Source organism: Plutella xylostella, chromosome 21 (genome assembly GCF_932276165.1).
Source record: "Plutella xylostella chromosome 21, ilPluXylo3.1, whole genome shotgun sequence".
NCBI classification, from domain to species: Eukaryota; Metazoa; Arthropoda; class Insecta; order Lepidoptera; family Plutellidae; genus Plutella; species Plutella xylostella.
In genome coordinates, this window is record NC_064001.1 from 6,430,858 (window position 1) to 6,454,882 (window position 24,025).

The 24,025-nt window shown below is 40.2% G+C and overlaps 1 protein-coding gene across 7 annotated transcripts in view; it reads right to left on the reverse strand.

Annotated features, from left to right (window-relative positions):
- LOC105392762 (protein groucho) overlaps window positions 1-24,025 on the reverse strand; it is a 59,643-nt gene that overhangs the window by 34,945 nt on the left and 673 nt on the right. For 3 of the 7 annotated variants that reach the window (XM_048628470.1, XM_048628469.1, XM_011564439.3), the window contains exons 1-4: window positions 19,521-19,882; window positions 13,706-13,803; window positions 12,783-12,846; window positions 12,143-12,187 (exon numbers count right to left, since the gene is read on the reverse strand). In XM_048628470.1, the coding sequence (XP_048484427.1) occupies window positions 12,143-12,187; window positions 12,783-12,846; window positions 13,706-13,803; window positions 19,521-19,589 (276 nt within the window). In that variant the 5' untranslated portion in view covers window positions 19,590-19,882. Of the gene's footprint in view, window positions 1-12,142; window positions 12,188-12,782; window positions 12,847-13,705; window positions 13,804-19,499; window positions 19,883-24,025 lie in introns of those variants that run through there. The other 4 variants (XM_048628468.1, XM_011564438.3, XM_011564437.3 and 1 more) reach the window with 2 other exon arrangements.

The following is a 24,025-nucleotide window of genomic DNA, read 5'->3' on the forward strand; positions in this document are numbered from 1 at the left end:
AATAAAGAAAGAGGTGAAGTTATTATGATAATGGAGTACGGCCATAATGTCAGAATTGCATTTTAATTGTCATTAATTTACACGGCAATATTCTTATTACTTGGAGTATCATTAACACAAAACCAATTTGCATGAGCTATTAATATACGTTGTTCATGGAACCATTATGTTATATTATGAATGTTATGATTATGAAACAAGTTCACCGAGGATCTTTTAATAAAAAGTTGGGGTGCAGAGAAACATCTGTTCTATATCAACCACTGTATAGGTACAAACGTACGGATAAAAAGAGGGCGAACAAAAGAGCCGCAAAAATACGTACTTTTGCGAGCTTCTCCACAAAAGATATAGTAGGGTTTGTCATTAAGGAGTTCATCCCCGCGCGGGAAATAAAAGAGGATCGTTGAGGTGGCGAGGGGGTGGCGGGGGCCGGGGCGGGGGCGCGGGGGGCACTAATGGTGCCGACACTCATCCGCTAATGCCGCGGGTTACTCCTACTCTTTTTGCCCGATTTTCACGTGGTTTAGTCGCGCGAGCTTTTAATCTGACTGTATCTTCCCCGAGTGACGCTCCATTTACTCCGGCATCTCTACAGATGACGTAACTAAGCGCCTCGATGTGTATTTAATTTAATGCCTCCATTGAGCAGTCGATTTTCGATGCACTGTCCGTAAAAGGAGGAATGTGAATCAGTTAGCGAGGAGAGTTTCGTGCCGGTGAAACTCGAGTTGTATTTAAAGACGTGAGCAAAATTCTCAATCAATTACTGGGTCGTCCGTTATGGAAGATCACGCCTGGTCGTGCTGTGCGGCGGCCCACATCGCGCGGCGTGGCGCAGCGGCGGCGCGGCGGTGGCGTGGCGCCGCGCTCGCTCGCAGCAGACACTAGCTCACGGAGCGTGAACACCGCAGCCGGAGCACTCCGCCCGATGAACTTTTACCGCGATTGTGTTTCACTAAATTAAACGGAACGGACGAACGCCACAGTTGCAAACTGCTGCGGTTTCGGCCTTCATTAGCGACTCGAGCTCTTTTATGAATTATTTATGCCCGCCGCGAGCTGCAATCGCAAAGTTTTACATTTACAAAGCAACATAAAGGCTAGTATCGAACGTGGCGTTCTTGTGATGATAAATTATTTCTCCGGCCGGTCGTTCTATAAATGGGCTATTATTTGAGGGCGGCCGCTGACATTATCGACTGATAGAGCATTCGAACAGCAGTAATTGTTTAAATATAGGCTGGCGGCGGTGGCGCGGTGTTGCAGAGATCCATAGATAATGCAGCATGTCGACACGAGGCGACCGCCGCGAATGTTTCCTTTATTAGATCGTGCGGTCGATCGCTATCTTCCAGCCTTTGTTATTAACAGGTGTCGAGTGGTTATTAAATTCCTCCTTAAACAGCTACCTCGAATGCCATGCCTTTAACAAGCTTATAGAGGTGGTTAGTGAATATGTAAATAAAAAATAGATAAGAGTAAACTAGTGTCCATTCCAAACAGCCGTCACGACGAGTGCACACTACAAGCTCTCACGACTACACGGTGTAATGTAGAACACGTACAAATAAATATTTAAACATACGGCTCCACTTACGTTACCACTCTGTAATCCGAAGTGCTACCGTGGAATGACAAAATAATTGCCTTTACTTAAAATAATTACTGGCCGACCGGCGATACTTACGATAAATTAAGAGTGGATACGTATTCAGGTATCGGGGAAGGCGTGCAATCAATATTCATTATAAACAAATGGAATATAATGAGTTGGCAAGAAGGAGTCTCCCGGAGGATCGAGTGGGCGTCGGGGGTCGTTATCGCGGCGGCGGCGGCGGTGTCGCGGCGCGCTCCGCTCCGGTGCGCCTCGCTCGCTCCCGCCCGCCGCCTGCGAGTAATCACGCCGTAATTACAACGCCCGCCACTAACTATGTGGGAACAAGCCGCGGCCCGCTGCCTCTCAATCTTGTATCTACGCCTGGAGCACACTTATTAATTTTAACGATTGACACGACAACTGACTGGACCAGTCGAACAGCAATTTGCTTAGTAAGAGATTAATGATAGCATTAAATTTACATTAAATTAAAAAGCGGTTCAATAACGCTTAAATAAACTGGCAGCCGGATGGTCGTTAACAAGACACTTGATCAGACGTTTCATATTTAATCAGTTGAAGCGGTTCAAGAAATAGTTGTAGCGCAACATCATATCGAGTGTAAACACTATCTGAAGTGGAGGAATACTTGAGATTGTAGAAACGATGTGCTCGACCGGGCATTCATCGCGACTGAAATATTCAATATCACAATGTGGTGCCTAATAAACTGAGTGGCATCGGATTATTGGTGTTCGGCAATAGAATAGAAAGCCGATGACAAAGGGTCGCGTTTCACTGCTCGCAGTGCGGAGACGGCGTGTTTGTCGACTGTTTCTGTACAAACACACGCAGCTTCCTCGCTACCCCCGTGTTTGTTTAGGTCCAGGCGACGGTTATTGCCGGCTGTGTACGTTCCCATTCCTAAACGCGTCAACGCTTTTTGACTCGACAATTTTTCAAGGGCGCTTATAAGCCGAGTGTCGATTGCCGCCATTCAAGTGCGCAGCTGAGCAGGTTTTTCAAACACAAGAGCGCAGGTGATACCGCTATAATATTTTAATAGATTGCGTGCTTCACAAACAAATTAGCTTACTCGTATAGCATATTCTGGAAACGTCATTCCGGCTTGATAGGCCATTGTACTGTAAACGTAACCGCATACATTTTAGAAAAAGCCCGTAACTGAAATTGAACATTACAACATATTTCTAGCATCGTATAAGCTACAAACAAACATGTGAATAGGTGCTTTGTCATAGTTTATTTTGCAGCAGTCAGTGCGGAGAAACCGCACGTCGGAGTTGTGTAAACGACCACAAAGAACACAAACAAGTTTCTCGGCGCATATGAATTGGTCAATTTGTAGACACTAGAATGTTTCGCAGACGGTTTCTGTTCAGCGGACGAATCAATCAAGTGCGGACGAGGCGTTTTTGTCCGTCGGGGGATCGGCCGCGGCTCGTAATGAGAGGGCACCGTCGTCCTGCAGACACGTGTGCCGACACTACATGAGCAATAACCATACCAACATCTGCACGCGACTACTATAAGCACTTAAATATGAGAATAACAATCAGCGTCAGTTACAATCGCTCTCTGCCTAAATATGAACGGTAATGAATATTCAAGCTTGAACACGTTATTGAGTGTGTCTGTGTGTGTGATTGTATCACTGACGTGTAGTTCGCGTCAAATTATTCACGGGTTGATGGGCGACGCCGCTTATTTTTAGTTTCGCAACGCTGCGTCGATCCGACATGCCATCGCGGCCGATTATACCACGCTCCGTGTCAATTTGTTGTGAGATATAATAAAACTGCGATGCCGATAAACTAATCCGAAAAATGTGATTGTTATTCGTTACATCGAATAATAAATGCCGTGTATCGGCTGATGCATCCGTCTCGGTGCCGAGAGCAGATTAGTGTGAGTGTGATAAACTCGGGTTTTTACAAGATAAGCGTCTTATCACTGGCAGATGTATTATTTTCTAAATCCTGTGATTATGTTTATTGACTTAAATGCTTAACAGAATGGGTAAAGATTACAGATACAAGGTAAGTAAATGCCAACCATATCTAATAAATACGTACCTAAGGCGTTTTAATTACAAAGCAATAAAGTCATCAATTTAAATAAAAAGAATACGGAAAACCCCTGCTGAACTCTTTATGCAGGATTATCCAAAGGCAAGAAAATTATTATAGTATAATAATAATCTTTATGGTTCATAATTCATAATCATCATAATATGGATGAATACAATGTTTAGTAACACGTATGGAGGAGGCGATCAAATCACGAGCAAACTTCTAATTAATAATGTATGCACTTCACTTGAAATATAAGATAAAATGTTAGTTTTATCTTATCAATATCGAGAGTGTTCCACTAAAATTACTAACCGTTAACTCTTTAGATGATCATTTGAAAATTTCTGGTTACGTCAAATTAATAAGAATCGTATCTGCAGGAAAACTTCAAATAAATGATATAGGTAAGTAGTAATAAGAATGCATGAACGAAAACATTTTCAGCTTGGGAACACATCGGTAGTTTGTTCAGCAGTGCACATGCACAATGTACATATTGTAAGTACATAGGTACAACACATACGTACACAATCATACACATGTGTTGTGTATGCAGTCTACATGAGTTCTGAAAGTTCGATTCGTACAGATATTTACATTGCGCTCGTGTACAAATGCATGGCCTAACATTTCAACACAAAGGCTCACGATCCATACGTTGCATACAAACGCGGCATCGGGATTTCAGTGGATACGCCACGGGCCAAAAATAAAGGAGTTGCTTCTTTATACAACATCCAATTTTTCTAAACAAAAATAAATTCTTTATTTATTATTTATAAATTTTAATACGCGGTGTATTTACTTACAGGACGGATAATAATAATAGCTTTTGGAATACCATCACAGCAAAGACCACGTGGCACAATTACTGTATTAGGAACGATAGCGACAGAGTAATGTATAAGGGTGTGTGTATACTTGTATAGATGCGACGGAACGACGAGGCAAGAGGGTCGAGTTTGCACGTTTACACAGCACTGTTTGCGCTCACTGTTTGTTCTTACGATGCTTATTGTGCACGCTGCCCGGTGGCAGGCACGCGGATGTCGCTCCTAAAATAACTGTCACAGGGGCCAAAGTTTAATGCTCACGTTTCTCTGAGTGGAGTAGTGTCTGCTGCACAGTAGCCACCACATGAACTCATGTGAGTTTAAGAAATAGGAACAATAGTAGATATTTATTATTCATCGTGTTCATAATGTCTAGCACTTAATTTTCATGAAACTTTTACCGAGAATATAATCTAATAGTTAAATGGCTAATTAACGTATTCACGTATCGGTTACACATAAAATACCTCTGCTTAAATAGATCCAAAACTTTTTGTAAACTCATTAGCATCGCAGCGTACCTACAGATAGGTAAGTAAATGTATAAAACGTTAACTTTCGGTATCGGTTAGTGGATGGAGGTTGCGGCGGCGGCGGCGGCGGGCGACCGCAGCGCTGCGGCGCGCCGCCGACCCGTCCGACTTCGCAACTCGCCCCCCCCCACCAACCCGGGACTATACATTATACAACTTATTTATAACCTAGTAGGTACACAGAAACAAATCCCGGCAAAATTTGTCGCTTTCAGATAACGCTTCTGAAGCCCTCAAGACAACGTCGCCGCCGATATTCAAATTAGCAAGTTAAAAGTAATGGGGTACCGACCGAGCCTCGCCCGCGGTCGCCCCCCGATGCGGATAGTGATAACCCCGTCTATCCTCCACGGAGGATTTATCTCGATAATGCTCCTACCTGCCAAGTTCGCCTCCAGCCCGCCTGTTTCCGCTATTGAATTTGTTTTGAAATATCTGTGAGCGGCCAACTTTTAGCATTGTTCTGGATACATTGTGTGTTTTGTTAAGAGAAAGTACAGCGTTAGAGGTCTTTTATTATCCTTTGTGCTTGTTATTACGTTTTGGATAATTCGTTTTGAGAGTCCGTGTTTACCTGTCCGTTAGTGCTACAAAAATCTTGGTAACAAATAAATTACCCAATGACGAGGGATCTTTTTTTGCTACGTCAGTGAAGCTTGTAAACTTCGAAACTGGTAGTTCTAGGGTTGTTCCATAAACATCGTCATAACATAATCATAAAGTGACCCTAGTTTATGGTAAAAATAGAGTTTGACATTCCATTCGGTGGGTAGTGGTTGGGGGGCTCACATCTCCCGGCACACAACACCCGTCACTTGCAATAACTTGAGACCGGGAGCGGGGGCCGGGCGGAGGCGGGGGCGTCGCTCCATGCCTAGTGCCGTGCTACGTGCGACCGAAGTGTTGCAACATGCTTGTTTGCAAAGAAATAACACACTTTTTTGAAAGAACTACTTACTGTTTATGCTGAATCGAATAAAACATTGTAGGCTGCTGTCTCTTCAAATTCACGTTTAAAATGCTACGTGTTTGACAATTTAAAACAGTGGAGCTGGTTTTGTTATTTACTCAGTCCACCTCTATTACATTACCCTTACCAACCCTTACACCCCTTCGTTATTTATTTTATACTGTACCCTCATCACACTATGAAACTCACTAAAACACTTGAATTAACAGACCCAAGTAAAGGAAACTGAGCGTAAAAAATCAATTACAATGCTCAAAGCAAGCGAGGAGCCTTAATATTCCTAAGACACACTCGGTGCAGTTTTACGAGGTGTTTACACTGAATAACGAATGAGCGTGACTCATGCGCTGATAAGTAGTTAAACATTCTAATAGGGTACTTTCAAACGCAGAGCGCCTTGTTCACTAATGCATGAGTAGCGCGGACAGCCACGGCCCACTGCGCACATAACCTCATCTACTTGTGGAACATTCCAATTTACAATTTCGAAATCAATATCCGTGTCTCAATCAGTGCAATTACAAGGCGAGGGTCACGTTTTCGGCTTGTTATTAGTTTCGCACCGTCTCCGCCGCCGGCAGCGAGGGTGATAAATAAACGGGAGAATGACATTAAATGTAGCGGCCCACCCCTCACTTTAATATACAGCCTGATAAAATAATTGCAACCGTTATACTACGCAGTTGTAAACAGATCATAGATAAACTGAAAAAACGTGGCAGTTAAGTAACATCAAAATAATTTGAACTCCAACAAAGCCATTTAATATAGATGGACGTATCTATTAAATTAATACCTGTGATGTATCGCAGGAACGTGAGTAGGTGCTAGATGTGTGTGATAGCGAGTTTAACGTGTTAGTGAGATAGCAATGCGGAGTGTTATTCAGACATAACATATCCATAACACAGGCATTATAGCGCTGTATGATAGCGTGATTGAGTCCGGCTGTATAAAAGTGTGTTTATTAGTCACGAGCGGCCGCGGGAAACTCGACACGAGTTTACACGGATCACTAATTACTTTTCATCGCAAACAAACACGTTCGCCGAAAACGTTACACGCTGTATGAGCCAATTTAATAAAGCCGCGAACGGTGCGAACGCCCTATTTTTTCGCGTTGCACACATCACGTCCCCCGACATTGTAGGGGCAGAATTTGAAAACACAATTAGACTTAATACAGAGGTGATTGTTACTGGCGAGGGTCGGAGCGAGGGGTTACGGCAAATCCTTTAATTTGGCTCCCCGATCAAATAATAAAGCGGAGGGCAGGCGAGCGATATCGCGTTTAGTGGTTTTATTCCGAGCGCCATCTGCCGGGGAGAGGGAGCTGTAGATGGAAAGATAATTTCGCTTTTAAAGTCGAGGGGCGACGAAGCGTGCATTTGAGTTGTTGCGTTCGTTTAGACAATTGACGAGACTGTATCCGCGATAGGCCGCCCCTAACTACCGGGTGCAAGTTTAAACGACACTCAACAGTTATAATTCGATAAGGCACGTCGCCGTCGCGCTACGCAGATTCACTTCCCGTTCACCCGAGCGGGGAGGGCTGTTGTTTGTCTCCGTATTTTAATGACATTCAGGATTTGAGATAGAATATCTTTATCGGCATTTTGAACATCGTATCGAGAATTAAATATTACGTCTTTGACGTATTTTCGAGCTATCTTTATCGCGGATCAATTCACAAATCGCGACGGGTAATCTTCAATAAAGCTTGTCGTTCGTTATCTAAATTATTAGTAAAACGATTCAGGCCGATCGAGATGTTATCATATCGGACCTGTTTTTTTACTTAACTTTATAACTTATCTTTGATGTTGGCTATTTTAATGGGTCTTACACAATGATGATTTGATTATTTATATTTATTTATGTCAATTTTATCATTTACTTGCGAACCGGATTTCGTAGGGGTTTTAAATCCAAAATAATACATAAGTACTATATAACATACACACAAGCTGAAACAGTAGGTAAAGGACAAATAGAGGATTAACGAAGGCACAAATCAGGCCGAGGTTTGTCATACATTCATTATACAGCTGGTAAGCGGATTGGGCACGTGCAGTGTTTTGACTGTTTGCGCCGACGGGTGTGCACTCACCCTAGCTACCACGGAATAATTAAATAAACATCTTCAATCGTAACACGAAAGTAATAGAGCCTATTTTTTACTGTTCAATACCAGCTCTTACCAAGGCAAACATGCCCTCCGCTCCTCAAACGAATGAATAATAAAATTCAACTGACGAAGGGTAAATGGATAGTGGGGTCGGAGCAGAAATAATATCGAAGTAAATTATTAGATTAAATTACACACATGTCAAGAATATTGCGCGAGGGTGTGGACTGAATCTGGCCTTTATGTTTTGTTTTAATGATGTTTGTTTAGTTTATTTATACAACATGCCTCACGCTTAGGGCGTGCAAAACCGGAAGGTTTTCAAAACCGGTTTTGAATTTTCGGTTTTCAGCCTCAAAACCGGTTAACCGGTTTTTCACCGGTTTTGATATTACTTATATATTTTTTGTCATACAGTACTAATTAAACAAGAAACCCATATTCTTAGATAGAGATATCCACAAAACATACGAATAACACATTTATTATGATACACTTACCTGTTTTTAATCAACCATATGACAAATTAATAATTTAGTGAACAGGAAAAAAAGTTAAATAAGAATTATCATAGTACTTACTGTTATCACATCTACAAAAAGTGTGTGGCACCTTAATGGTGTTTTTATATCGTTCTGTTATCATCAATAATTGTATATTTTAAACATACAGGCAGATTTTGAAAAAAAAAACATTTATCGTCTGATTCTTACGACCACTCTATAGTAGCAGTAAGATGATGAATGTTTTTTTGATGTATTACAGATTTATTCATATCAACGCAACGAAAGAAAGACTAACTCATTGATGGACACGACTGCATTTGATTTGACGTCCTCAACACTTCATGAAAAAAAGTTCATAACGTCGAATGCAGTCCCCGCACTTGGCCTAATTATATTTTCAATAACGGTCAATGCAGTCCTGTTTTACCTAGAGTTTGTATGAAGACCACCTTGTTGTGCTTTATTGGGCAAGATTTCAACGTTATAATTATGTGCACCCAGAGTACCTTTTTTTCACACAGCAATAAGTTTTCATACAGCAAAAAGTGTGAACTCACACGCACACATCGGTCACTAACGTCGTGTTTGCTTTACTGCGCCTAGGCAGAGTGCCGGCATGTGCACCAGAAAATCGTCACTCAATTTCCATACAATATTTTAGTGCTTTTTTATGAGTTTCACTATTAATCTAGTGTCCATCAGTGTGCCAACCGATATACAAATTCTTTTATTTTTAGAGTATATGGGTTTAACTTCTAATATATGTAAAAAAGTATATAAAAATACGATCAAAACCGGTGAAAACCCGGTTTTCGGTTTCCGGTTTTGAACTCTCAAAACCGGTTATGAAAAACCGTGAAATATTGTCCGGTTAACCGGTTTTCGGAAAAACCGGTTAACCGGTTTTGCACGCCCTACTCACGCTAGCATAGCATGGTACCAGAAATTTAGGGAAAAAACAACTAATGAAGCAGCTTTCTAAAGAGAATGCTAAAACACCACACAATTACAACTTAATTTCAATAAACACATATCATATCACGTCATGTTGATACCATTTTTGCACCGTAATGAATATTGAAATTGGAATTGGAAAGGTGCTAAAAGTAAACAAGCGTTTTCATCGGCACCATGTTAATAATAGTTAAGTGCGTGTCATCGATATTTGATAACAAGTTGGAGTGTCGGCGGCGCGGGCGGGGGGCGCGGGGGGCGCCGGGAGGGCGAGGGTGCCACTCGTAAACCTCTACAAAGTATTGAAGCCCCTGCGCCCTGCCGCGCGCCGCCATTGTCTGCCACTCTCACGTTTGACACATCATGAAATCACTCCACCGTTATGAATTCACCGCGCTCCAACAATTTACACACGCGGATTTCAGCGTCATATTAAAGTTTGTACATTGCAAACGGCGACGAAGATTTGCGTAGTCAACGGCCGGCACTAATGCGCGTACCGTTTCAATAATAGACGCCGTGAAGTCAGCTCGGCCGAGGAGAATCGACGAGCACAGAACAATGAGCCTCCGTGTCGATACAGCCACAAAGACGTAACGATCAATTCGCGGCGTAAGTACGTGGGATTCGCCACGGCCCGGCTGGAGCTGCAGCGAACCCACTAACAAAGAAAATCTAAGCAATTAGCTGCACACTCGTAGCAAGAAACAGCGGAAAACGCGCGTTAGACGCGGTCACGATGTCACGCCGGACTCGACAGAAAAATAAACCGCTCTGTCACGCCGAAACTGTTTTAGAAACGCTACGTCAACTTAATACTACGCTGCTCCATAATAATTTAATTCTTTTCGACCTCGGCAAATAAAAGTCCGCTGGCTTATAATGACGAAACAAAAAAAAACAAGCTAAATGCTTTCATCTTTTTTGGATGAAATTACCTGTTACAACGTTTATTGAGTGTTTAACCCGAGGCAGATCATGCAACAACTGTCAGTGCAAATCGCGGTAAAAAAAAGTTAAACCTATGTTATTGTAACGCGAATGAATGCCTTTGTTCGCCGGATGGCAAATAAAACGACCCTCATTCATAAAGCAGTAAGGGCTCGTTGTAGGTTGCCGCTCGGCCGAGCGCGGCAAGTGCTAATGTAATAATCCATTACAAAGAAGCGTTCGCTAAATAGCGCATTGAAGCGTGGAGCGAGGAGCGAGGCTACCAGCCATCTGTCCGCGCCGGGCGCAAACAAAGCACCCCACTGCCGGCCCACCCCTGTCCGGGAACACATACCAATTGTATGCATTGCTCGCTTATGGAATAAATACAAATACACCTTGATTTAGATTTATGCCCGGCACAAGAAAATGTTATGAGGCAGAATATTCGATTATTTGACCCGGAAAAGGAAGAACGAACACATGTCTCATTTATTATTGAGACAGTCGAGTGTACCGAACAGACAAACAACAAAAACACAGTAATTAGAACGGATATAATAAACGCTTGTTCTGTTCACACATCTGTTTTTTATCAGGAGCAATACGAGGGAAAGTCGCGGCTGTTGCGAGCTGTAGTGAGTAATTACATTAACCGACTTGACGGCGCGGCGCTAGTGGAGTAGCGGGGCGACAGAGAACGTGTTTCCACGCTCATATTATTAAAAAGTGTAGAAATAGCTCGGTCGGGCGTAAAATCAACAGATTATAGAACCCGGCCGGATGGTCACCCCTCAGCGAGACCCTTGCGACGGTAGGGCTGCCTTTGTTGCACGATGTTTACTTCACTAAATTATAAATTCGCATCAGACACACAGGCAAAAGCACTGTGACGTACTGGTTAGGGTTGTTTTTTTTTTTCAGGGATTTATTTTATTATTCTATAACTAGCTGACCTCCTATACCACATGTACATTAAAAGTTATTTTTCATATTGATTTAGGCACAAGTGACAACCCTATACGAATATTATCCCCTTCTGTATTCACTAAGCGTCTCTAACTCATAGAGATATTGTCTCCAAGCACGCTGATGTAGGGGAGAACCCCTGTGACACTCCACTAATAATGTATTGAAATAAACGCAGCCATAATAATAATCCCGAAGCCACCGGGCTCGCTGTGATTGCTCGGCAAATGAATTTAAACTTTTCATATTAATATGAATACGACCTTCTGGAATTTTAGACATTTATTTCACGAGCGAAAATACTGTAGGAAACTCCGTGAAAATTAAAAAACCGAAATGTCAACAAAGTGGTTTGACCATGCTGTGTCGGTGTAGCCTCCCCACGCCCCCTCCCGCTGTCAAACAACATTTATCCAACAAACCCTCTGGCACAGCGCAATAACACGTTGTTATTTTTTGTACTTTTTAGAACTTTTGCCCAGCCCGCCACTTTGCTACGTTAATAAAATATCTTCGAAATACAATTTTGCCTTGCTTTATCGTTCCAATATTTTAGCATTGCGTTCGAAATCGAAATGTGGAGTTATTCGCAGTAGAAGTAGAATAAACAAAGAGAAACGTACCTGTTTGTGCATTTCCACGTTGAGGCCGTAAGACATTTCATAGTACTGAAACATAAATAAAACGGATTAGCGGAGTGATAAAATTAAACAAGTTAAGCGTCCAAACTGTGGCAGATTAAACGTTTGGCACAGATTAGCTTTCTCAAATTGTTGGGGGCGAGTGACTAAACATCCGCAGTGCCACTATTTGGACAAGGGCCAAAACTGTTTCCGACACATAAAAATGCTCGCGAAAATTTCCTCTAGAGCGAATTAAAATAAATTGCTAGCGATTTGGCAACACTTAATCGTGATTCATATTCGAATGGCACAAACACGCGGGGATTAATGATATTCGAAATAAAAAATACTCGGATTCAGTTCTGGCAAGAATGTGTGTAGTCAACATGAAATATGGATTTGTACGTTATCCGACAACCATTTGTACAAACGATATAACAAATATTTGTGGAGGGAGCTATAGTGGATAATTGCCCCCTTGATGTGAGGGTATCAGTCATAGAACGTATGGGGTAATACGTCCCCATTTAACTATTAATGTAACATTGATTTCATACGTAGCTGATAGTATATTTTTGATAACATGTTCATTTTATCATAAAGCATAGTTGAATAAAAGTATATTAAAAGGGTTACTCACCATCACATAATGCCTTTGTATTTCAATTTTTTCACTAGCCAGCTTTTCGCATTCTAATTTTAAACTGGAAACAAATAAAAGAGGTTTTAATCACAAAACTCATTAGCGATAATTGCGGACTTTAGACTCAATGATTTTTTTAAATACTAGTGAGTAATTGAGTGTGCTTTTAATCAATATTTTTTAAACGTTTTAAGAGACTCTCTATAATTGACTTGATAACATGTTTATTTATATTCATAAGGACTGATATAACATTTATTAAGAAGATATAAGAGCTAACCTAGAGAGATTATGTATACTTAGAAATTTTATGTTTGATAAATGATAACCAATAACCTCAAAATATGTGTTTTATTTTCCTTATATTTTTTAGGTATCGACAACAAAAAACTATCCAGTAATCTTCATCAGATTGATATAAAAACAATATAATTATATATTTTTACAAAGGAAGTAGTGAAACATGTAAAGACGTTTTGAGTAGTAGTTTACTGTGGGGGCAAACTAGTAAACCTTTATTGCTATGCTTGTTGTTAGATTATTATCGCCTTTTGCCGACGGTTTTACATTATCGTTTTAAGTTTTACTATAGCCGGTCACTATAAAACTTAATGGATAGTGGTCTGGCCTACTCCGCAACTGCGATAAGCTACTCGGAACTAAATACTCAAACTATAATAGTAGGGTTTTTTGTGTAACAAAAACTTCTCACAAGAATGTCGATAGGGGTTGAAATGTTTGGAGTTTCTCAGTACGGCCATTGAATGGAGGCCGGATGATCTCGCATTAGATTAGGTGCATTATTCTTGAAATTTATCGAGTATGAGGAAAAAACCTTTTGAATGAGAGACCCCTACTTTGTCGAGTCTTTTGTCAGGTATATCTATGTTTTTTTTTTGTTAAATTGCGAATAAACTGACTTGTGGTATTGCGCTTGTAGGAAATTGAATTCTTCTTTGATCCGGTCGCAGGACTCGCCCACTGTGAACTTGATCTGCTGCCCCGGCTGCGGCGGACCCTGCAACAACACACACTACTGTTAGCAACGTAATACAGTATAGTATCTACTTACATATACTGGCAAAAAATAATAACTAGATTAAAAATAAGTCTACCAAAGCAAATAGGTGTTTACGGTCATCATCACGCGACGATCGGAACGTAATTTACTTAAACGATTGAGTGTAATATAACGTATAACTCATCAATCTCAGGCCCTACAAGAACATTCCTATCACGGAACAAAAATTACACGCATCCCATATTACCATAATACAAATTATCCTTTAATGACCATAATTCGGTGCGACCCTACAAAAAAAACCGAGCCGACCGCGCAGCACAAATAAAATAACGCGAACACGCGAGCACGTTACAATAAAAGTAAAACAAAATCATAAAAAAAACTAACTTCATAATAAGAAGCATAAAAATAAAATAAAAGTTGGGACACAACAACACACGGTCGCCGGGAGGCCGACGACGGCAAAAAATAAATAACCGTCGGTCGGAGCCGCGCGAGGAACAATCCGACTTTAAAAATAATAAAAGGAACGTAAATAAAAGCGTAAAAGGAACTCGCTCCGCGTGTAGACGTTGTAAATGGAGCCGCGGACAATCGGCCCCACGGAAATATGTGCCCGGAATGCAGTGAATGTTGCCACCGGATTGGACGACGCCGTGCCGTGCTGCGGCGCGGCATCGCCACCCATACAACATTATCTCATATGGCTCATCATCATCTCCTATTATTTCCTATGGCTCACTAGACCAAATTCAAACTATGCCATAACCTAGTTTTGAATACAGAGTATCTATACATCACAAGTGGCGAGCAGATACTATTCATAAACTAATCTACATACAAGACTTCCAGAGCAAAAGCAAAAAACACCGTATAATTAATAAGTTAATAACAGATATATGGAACAGCATTTAATTGCATCGCATTGCAAGTGAGCGCTATTAAAACATGTTTCACAGAACAAAACGATACTCGGTAGCGGGCGCGCGGAGGCGTGTGGTTGCGTGTGGGCCGGCTACATGTGCCGCACGGCGCGGTCTGCACGCACCTTTACATGTCCAACCTTTTTATCTCCACTCAATAAGTTACGGTGGCGTCGTCGTTATATTTGTTTTATTCGTCGCCGGACTCTTATCGCGGTTTATCTCCCGGCCACTAATGCGACCTCTTTGCGGTGTTATTTTCGATTTCAACTGACACGTTGTATCGAGTTTTATGGTCGCGCGATTAAATAACTGAAATGGATCATGTTTTGCATTTTAAATAACCGGTACTTTTGAGTCATTTTGTACATAAATTTAGTCATACAGATTAAATCATAAATTATTATTATACAGTATATATTGCAGGCGACTTTCCCACGAGTGGCAATTGCAATATTGTAGTCACTAATACCGGGCTATTGATCAATGTGAAACTTCAAATCGATAACAAAGGGAATAAAAATAATCCGCACTGCTTTGCCATAATGGGCTGAATAAACGATCCCCTCGGCTTAAGAAAAATAATATCCCCATAAATTATCACCGAAAAGGTCAAATTAAAATACAATGAAGAGTTTTTGAGTGGCACTATTGTGAGCCGGAGATGAAAGACCCGCATCCAGCGGCGACCACTCACAAAAACAAAACTAAACAGAACGCGTTTAAACGGATAATAAAAGAAAAACGTGTTCTTATTTCAAATTATTGAATACGTCTGTCTGGCCGGTGGTGCCCGCGTCTACCTGTGCAAGAGTCGCGTACCACTTCACCAGAAAACTTTTATACCTTTTTTGCTGGCGTTCGGATTTCGAGACGGCTGAATGGATACGAATTTTAAATTCGTTAAGGTTTTTTCCTCTTCAGACCCTAGTGGGTTTTTTTAATGTTAATGATAGAGCTGTCAATTGTTTCGACAAATATGACAAATAAGACGCCTATCGTAGTTTCACCACTTCTTGGCTCGCAAAGTTCAGCGACTTGGTAAACATGTAAGCACCATTCCCACTTACAAACTAAACAAGATACTCAAATATTTAAACAAATCTGATGTACACATACGAATTGAAACTTACCTAACGTTTAACGTTCCATTCGCAAACATTTTTTACCGTTTATAAAATATACTCAATCTAATCGGTGACAATAATCCAGCTCAAACTATAGGTAATTCTCTCTCCCTTTTGAAATAAAATATAAATTCATCAACAAAAAGAGAAAGAAATATTTAACTCACTAATACGAGTAAGGTAGCAAAGTGCAAATAGAAAGTGGATCTTGTTTATTAGGAAACACAACACTCGGTGACTCGATAGTATGTTTGTTTTTATACGTTGAGTGGTAGAAAGTGTTGAGAGCATTCAGAGATTCAGACCAAACAAATTTACATGATAAAACAATGTGGTGGAAACAGTATGGGTAAGTGAGGAAGTAAGAGTATAGCGTTGTAAACTAGATTACGTGGATGGGGTAGGAGATAACCACTATTAATTAAATAAAAGAAAAAAAATACAGAAAAATCTGCTCTAACATTCGGTTGAACAAGGCGAACTATGAAGTACTATCTTGTAAAATTTTATAAATAATGTGTTAATGACCGATATTTCTATAAATTTATGTTTTTACTATAGGTACTTCTTACTACGATAGCTTTCTTGGCAGATCCTTCATACACATACATAATTATGACCTGGTAAGCGTAAGGATATCAAAAGACAGATAGTATAGAAACCTGTCGTAAAGAGAGACCCATTTTCGTAAGCTAATCTCAAATAGGTTGGGAGCAAACATTTCTTTCTGCAGCCTCTTGTTTAGTTTGGGCAAATTAAATATTTTTTGATAAGACAACAAGCTGATGGTACCATGATAGTGGCGGAGTGTTTGCCTACTCCAAATGCTCTGTTTGCTCGCTCCGATAGCCGTTATCTGATATACGAATGTCTGGGATCATTTTCATGAGTAAACTAACATTCGCTCACTCAAGGCACTTGAGTTTATCCTACCTCGTGATAACCCGCTTTCGGAGTGGAATTATCAAGACCATTTCTAACTTCGTAACATCTCTGTAATGGAAATGTAAACAATAGTTTATCGTTTCTCTTGCTTGATGCTGAATTTATAGAAAAGTATATTATTATCACGTTGTCAGTTATCAAAGGAAGTATAAATTATTTTGTATTAATTTAGATCTAGTGTAGTATCCAGTATTATATTTAAATATAAAAAATGCATTACATTTATTATTATAGTCCTGTAAGCTGGTAACTGTACTACGTAAAATGTAGCTCTGTAATTCCGGCAATCAAATATTGGCTGAGTGGGTTAGCGCGACACTGATTTTGAGCAAACAGTTAAATAAGCACTTACACATTTACACCCCTCTTACCACTCCCCTCCATCGTCTGATTATACTCAAGTCATTTCTTGTGAACAAACTATTCATCATAAAAAGTATGTCACGAACTGTTAACGTTTTTACTGTTCAATTCGTATGGTAGGGTACGATTGCTTATAGGAGGGGTTTTCTATCGAACGATGTCGTCGGGCAGGAGAGGGGTGTTTTTATGTAGGTACCTAATTTGAATCGGTAGAGTTGCAACATAGGATTTTAACTATTTTTATAAAAGTTAAATGAGGTATCATACGTACTTATCATTCTCGGGGTGAATTATGATGTACATAGAAATGACTCTGCTATGTAATGAATAATATCGATCATGCAATGTAAGTAGGCTGTAAATAAATCAATGAACCAATAGGTACTTACATATTTAGTACTTGACAAAAATGACAATTAAAACCATCTCCATTTTATCGCTAACAGCTGTTCGAAAACCGCTTGGAAACTCGACAATTGCTCGTTTAAACTTATAAAGCGAAGAAGCGCTCTCGGCTCATCAAAAATAGTTTTAATATAATGACGGATGACGAACACAATGGAGGCGTTATAAAGAATAGTTCACACTGTGGGAATGTAGCACGATAATTGTAGCGCTATTGTGCACACTCCTCATTATCTCAATATTATAATGTATCATGATTATCATAGATATGGTTAAATTGCTTTAATAACACATTAAGAGAGCACAAAACGCCACTGGTTTGTTAGCTTTTCTTTCTCTATTTTTTACGTGTTTTACAAGTTTGAAAATGGTGAAATTATATCATTTATAATTACCTACGAAGTTATTCGCGATACAGTTATTAGGTTAACGCCTTCATTTGTGTAAACATGTATAAATCATGCTTGGAGATTTATTAGATAGGAATTATTGGCTAGCTGGTACTGGTTAGGTTTCAATGCTACTTTATGGTGCGCACCAAAATTATGTTAAATTTAAATAGATAAAAAATCTAACACTAAGTTCGGTTTTCAAATTGCGGTTTGCAACTAGCCGGCCGTTTTCAGCGAATCAACCGCAGCGGCGGCAACATATGCGATGTGGCTTGCGGCTTCCAGCGAGCCAGACTGCCAGTATCCAGTTATGACATAGAAACTTCTAAATTCAAATTAGGTAGGGGAGGTAGGACCTATCTGATTATTTACATTTTATAAATAAATTTGGGGGACCGAAGAGCCCCCGCTAAGACAAGGCATGCAGCGAAAGGGGACACAGACTAGGTAGGTAGGTTTTCTCGAAGCACTTCAAAAAGACTTCAACCTTCCTACATTATAAATTAAAAATATACCTACGTAATTTTTTTAAGTCTCTGACCAATAGATGACCTATGGTCTGTCCAACCTAATTTTCATAATTTTTTAATATAACTTATTTCATTGTATTTTTTAATTAATCTTGTAAATAAAACGTAAACTATTTTACTCCTAACGCCATTAAACGTCGGTTTTATTATTATTTCCTGACTTCTTACTTCAATGGCCTTGGGTTGGTTGGTACGTATGACATCCGTTGCTTTTGCAATTTCACGGGTAATTGGTTATATTGACAGTGTTCGGGATCGGATGCCCTGCTGGGCCGTGGGTTGTTGTCCCCACTATGAACCCGTATTGTCTGACTTGCCACCATTGTTGTTACATCATGATAAAAACTCAATGAGGAAAAAAAGGTTTTATGATCCTCGGATTCATTGTCAATCGTTTAGGGTTCAGGTAGGTACCTAGTACCTACCTACCTACCTACATTCATTTTTCATAGATAGTGCTAGTGTGGTGAGAGTGGAGAATACTGAGCTCTCACACAATAAGCTAAAGCTGGTTGTCGGCTATTATGTAGGTAGGTAAGTATTTCTAGACAACCACTGAACTCTCTGCTTCCTCTGAAGACCCATAAGATAAGGTGTGACTATAAACTAAGCGGCGACATGGCGCCGACACACGAAATAAACAGAGATAGGTATAGGTAACTAGATACAACCAAAATTAAAAGTTTTGTGTGACTTTACCGAGTATCGTATCGTCACACTGAACCCTAACTAATTTAATAGTAGATCAGTAACACTGATCTATCATCAGTTGGTTAGTTTTTGCTTATAACAGTTATGACCTACCTCCCAGGATGAGGAGTAAAAGCCACCAGTAGTTGCAAAAGGGACATTCGTATCTCAGCATGTGGCCGGAACTGTAGAACGAACTGACACGACTCTTCACTATTATCGTCAAGTAATCACAATCGGAGGCAGAAAATAAAGATTATGATGTCCCTTTTGCACCTGCAGACGGTTACTAGATGAAGAATTTGTAGTAAGTACCATATTGTGATTGCTTCTTACCGGATGCCTCGCGGCCGCCACGGCTGCGGCAGCGGCGGCGGCGTTCATAGCGCCGGCACTCGGATACATCCTAACAAACACTAACTTGCATGGTCTCCAGCACAAAAAGAAAACACTGATCACAAAAATAAAATTCAATTAAAATATATTATATTTATGTGTCTGTATACATAAATAAATGAATATCAATAGGTCAAATCATGTCAACGTAAACGGATATTAATTAACAACACTTTCACCAACACTAAATACACTGCACTATACTCAAATCCTATGTCCGCAATCCACGTTACAAATGGTTCACGGAAACAACGGTCACAGGTCCGACCTCCACTGCTGTTGTGAACGAACTGAGCGAGCGGGGGGAAGGACCGCCCCTCCCCGCGCGTCTCCTCCGCGCCCCTCGCCCTCGCCCGACATCAACGAAACGAAGCGAAGACAACAAACGAACCCCCTGAACCCAGCCTTGTTGTAGATTGTACAGAGCTTCCTCACTTTTTGATCCGAATCATAGATTTATAAACATAAATCGATTTTACACCACTTGAGGTTTTTACTGTTTAGTTTTGTATGTTTTCTAGGTAGTACCTACTTAACTACATAATGGTACTTATCAAATAAGCCTAACAATAATAATCATACTTACATAACATAACGTAAAGGGTCCACAAGTTTCGCTTGGTTTTATGTTGCTACTTGTAGGTATTGTAAATATTGTAATTGATATGTCTATGTCACGTGGTAGTTAAACGCAGTTTTCCATCTCCCTCCAACTTCAGAGTTCAATTTTGTTAAACGAGTCTAAACGGCTATCGTTCGTGTCGCGATTGACAGCTAATTGCCTTTAATTGAACTTTATGGACTAGGTGGGTAATGTATGGTAAGTACAACTATCATGTCTAATAAATTTAATAATCTAACTAGCAAAAGTATACTCGGTTACTACTACTTATTTATTGCACCTAACTAGTTACTTTATAGTACTGTGTTGCATTGTACCTAGGTAAGAAGTAAGACCTCTACTCTACCGAGTCTACGGACCTACCTTCTGGATATAATCAATGAAAAAGGTAAGTACCTACTTACCGAACTCATAATAATATGACACACGCAAGCTTAACTCAATCTTGGCTTTGACAAGCAAGTTGTTATCTGAAAGTCAACATCCTGCGTGCCTACTGGCGCCCGCCCTAGATCATCAACTTTAACTGCTTGCTTAACTGATTATTACACGAAACGTCGCCCAGTTGCACAAAAGAACTTAAAACTATAGAATATACTGTGGCTATCGCGTCTTGAGAAAGTGTCAGAAATAGATAAGTTATTTATTTAATATTAGTTCTTTTGTGCATACGTGGCATACGTAGGCATATACATATTAGGCATGTCATGGCATATGTTTTTTCCACAAAGACTAATCTCCTTTCCTTGGGATGTATGTACATAAATTGATAACCGATAAATATGTAAGCAACTAAAATAAAGTTAGCACTACTGGCAAAAATGTATTCTGAAAGTTCTAAATCTTCTGATAATCCTGCTGATTGCTCGTCCTGAATATACATGACACTTACGCTAGAAAAAATAAATAAATATTACTTATTCAAATATTTTTGTCCATCCACAGTTTTCGTCGTAATTTTATTTAACCTACATACGTTATAGTTAAAGCTGATGATGAATCAGCACTAAACGCGTTATTGTGTGTGCTTGTTATAGTTATATCTACGAAGTTACAGACGCTATTGTGAAGAGTAGAAGTGATAAGAGTCATGTTTCTGTTTCATAATGCGTGTTCCTTCCTATAGGTACCTCTACCTACTATGTATTTAGCGAGCACAATGATGTGTCAATCATCGCAATAGAATCGTAAGTGCAGTATTTACGACCATTGTTGGCAGTGACGACATGGTAATAGCACTCATACATTTCATAATAAACGGTACGTATTGCTTGTCTAATAACTATGACCACTCAATCACTGGAGTCTTCGAGCATCTTAATATTCAATAACCTATCTGCGCGACGTTGATAGGTGGGTTAATCTACTAATACTGAAGTGTTCCTGGCTCAAATTCACTACCGTGTTGTGATGGAAAACTGAATAATTTCATCCAAATTACATCCACCTATACCTAGTCTTCCTACTTCATCTAGATTTGTTATTTTGCTTCTTCTATCATCACAACCACAACCCATTACGTCCCCACGCCACTGCTGGGGCACATGTCTTCTTTTAATGATGGAAGTTTTTTTAAGCCTTATTACGCCACCACGCTGGTCTAGTGCGGATTGGTGGCCCCCCAATAAAAGTAAGCTTGTGCTGAGGGGTTTGTCGGGTCAAGCCATACACCCGAGTCTGCGTTGTTCTATGGGTCAAGCCGACTGTCAAATTTTAATGTCAAAGACGGCGTCTGACTAGGTTTTACGACTGCTGACGACACAGCAACCGATATCGCAATCGGGGTCCAATGCACGGAAGCGCCCAGAAAACAACCACTTGAAAAAGGTCTCCTATCCAATAGGCGATCGAGCCATGTGTTGCTTAACTTCAATTATCAATTAGGTAGATAGAACTGAAACTATATAGCTCGACTAAAGACGCATCATTGGGTTAATATTACCAAGATTCTTTGAACAAAATAACATGAAAGTAGTCAAAGGGTAGAGTCCCTATCCACTAAAACGCAAGTTCATTTTAAATAGTTGTAGGCACAGCGCAGTGACATAATAGCCGCTTTACAACTAATTGTTCGCGCCGGCTAATTATGCACGTTGTTTTGTTCGCGTTTTGTTTGCCCACTCGAGTGGCGGCCCTCCTCGCTGCCGAGATAACGCCCGGTCACTGTTATTTGTTTTATAGACCACCGACCGAGAATAGCCGCCCGATTACAATTTATTGCCACTCGTTTCCTCGTCTTTAATCATTTACTTTATGGTTACCTACTTATTTAGTTACGTAATTATTAAAGTTAACAGTCGGTTTATTTTATACTTCATTAATTAACACCTTTTGATCATACTCTGCAGTGTTGTATGGTTTACCAAGGTAAGTATCGGGATGTTATTTATTCCGGACCGGTTTGCAGGATATAAAGTAACAGGGTGCGATAAAAGGTGATAGGGTGTAATACCAAATTCCAAGCAATGCCAAGACAGATAGAGTTGGGTTGGGGCGCTGTCTAGTTAAGACGGTATCTTTTGATTGTTATTTATTCGTTATCGCCTATCTGATCGAAAGCGCTGGCCGAACATGTTGTTCATTCAGGTAATGGTAACTGTGACCTGCGTTTCAAGAAAATAACACTAACAAACGAAGTTGCCTCTCTAACGAAACCTTTAAATTTATATATTTATGTAGTATAGACCATTTTGTTAACCCATATTCAAATTTATTTTATTGTATGAAAAAGCACCCCTATCTTGTTTACGAACGAATAATTATGCACCCATCTATCTGATACATAAAATTTTGCGATATCATAATCATAACATTCACAGCATAAGTGAGTCTGACAGTATTCACTGAGTATCTTCAAAATATATATTTTTTAGTGAGTCAATTTGTAGGGTTCGGAACGGAATCCTACCTCATGGCGTCGATGCGACATGTGGGCATTCATCGGAGCGAGCAAAACGGCTGCGCGATTCAAATAAAATAAGCATCGAAACGACGACGTCGGCCGATGGAAAAAAAACTCAAACAAAACAAAATGGATCGAGTCAGAACGTGGAGTTTTTGTCGCGCCTCGTTACTTCCCTCGCTCGTGTAAATGCCACGTAAATTACCGGCAGGCTGCCACAATACTGGCAAGAAACGCACTTTTGATCATGCTGCTGATTTCCCCTCCTAAATCAACATTAAATAAAATCACTAAAAACTGTTTACGATTACCTACAGCGAATGCATCGTAAAAATAGATCTAATCGGAGCCAGATGATCACACACAGCTAACACTGAGAAACCAGTAGGCACATACCTACTATACCCCCTTTATGTAGATCCATATAGTGTAAACATCAGTAAAAAGCTGATTGAAAACGTGAGATTACAACGAAGTATTAAAGGCTGCAGTTAAAAAAGCAAGTAGCAGGTATTATGGGAGTTGATCATGCATGCACAGAGCGCAGGCCCGGCATGCGTGCCGGCTGCTCGCGCCTGATCGAGTTCCTTAATCGGTCAGCAAAAAATGCGTCGCGATACCAGTACTCTTGCAAGGCAATGCATTGCGATTTGCGTCTGTCTTGCGTTCTCAACATTAAAACAATCATAACTTCTCTTCAAATAAAGGAAAGTAGGAGCGTGATATGCGAATAGATACTTCTAGACTAGACGAATGTGTTTGTACCATTATTCATTGAGTTAAGCTTTAGGTAAGTCGTACCTACTCACTACTATAAGCGGAACACTAACATATTAATTTCTTCTAACTACCTTTAGAAGTACTTACAGCTTACAGGTTACCTTTCGATAGGCGCTATTATAGATATTCGATAGGACCTTC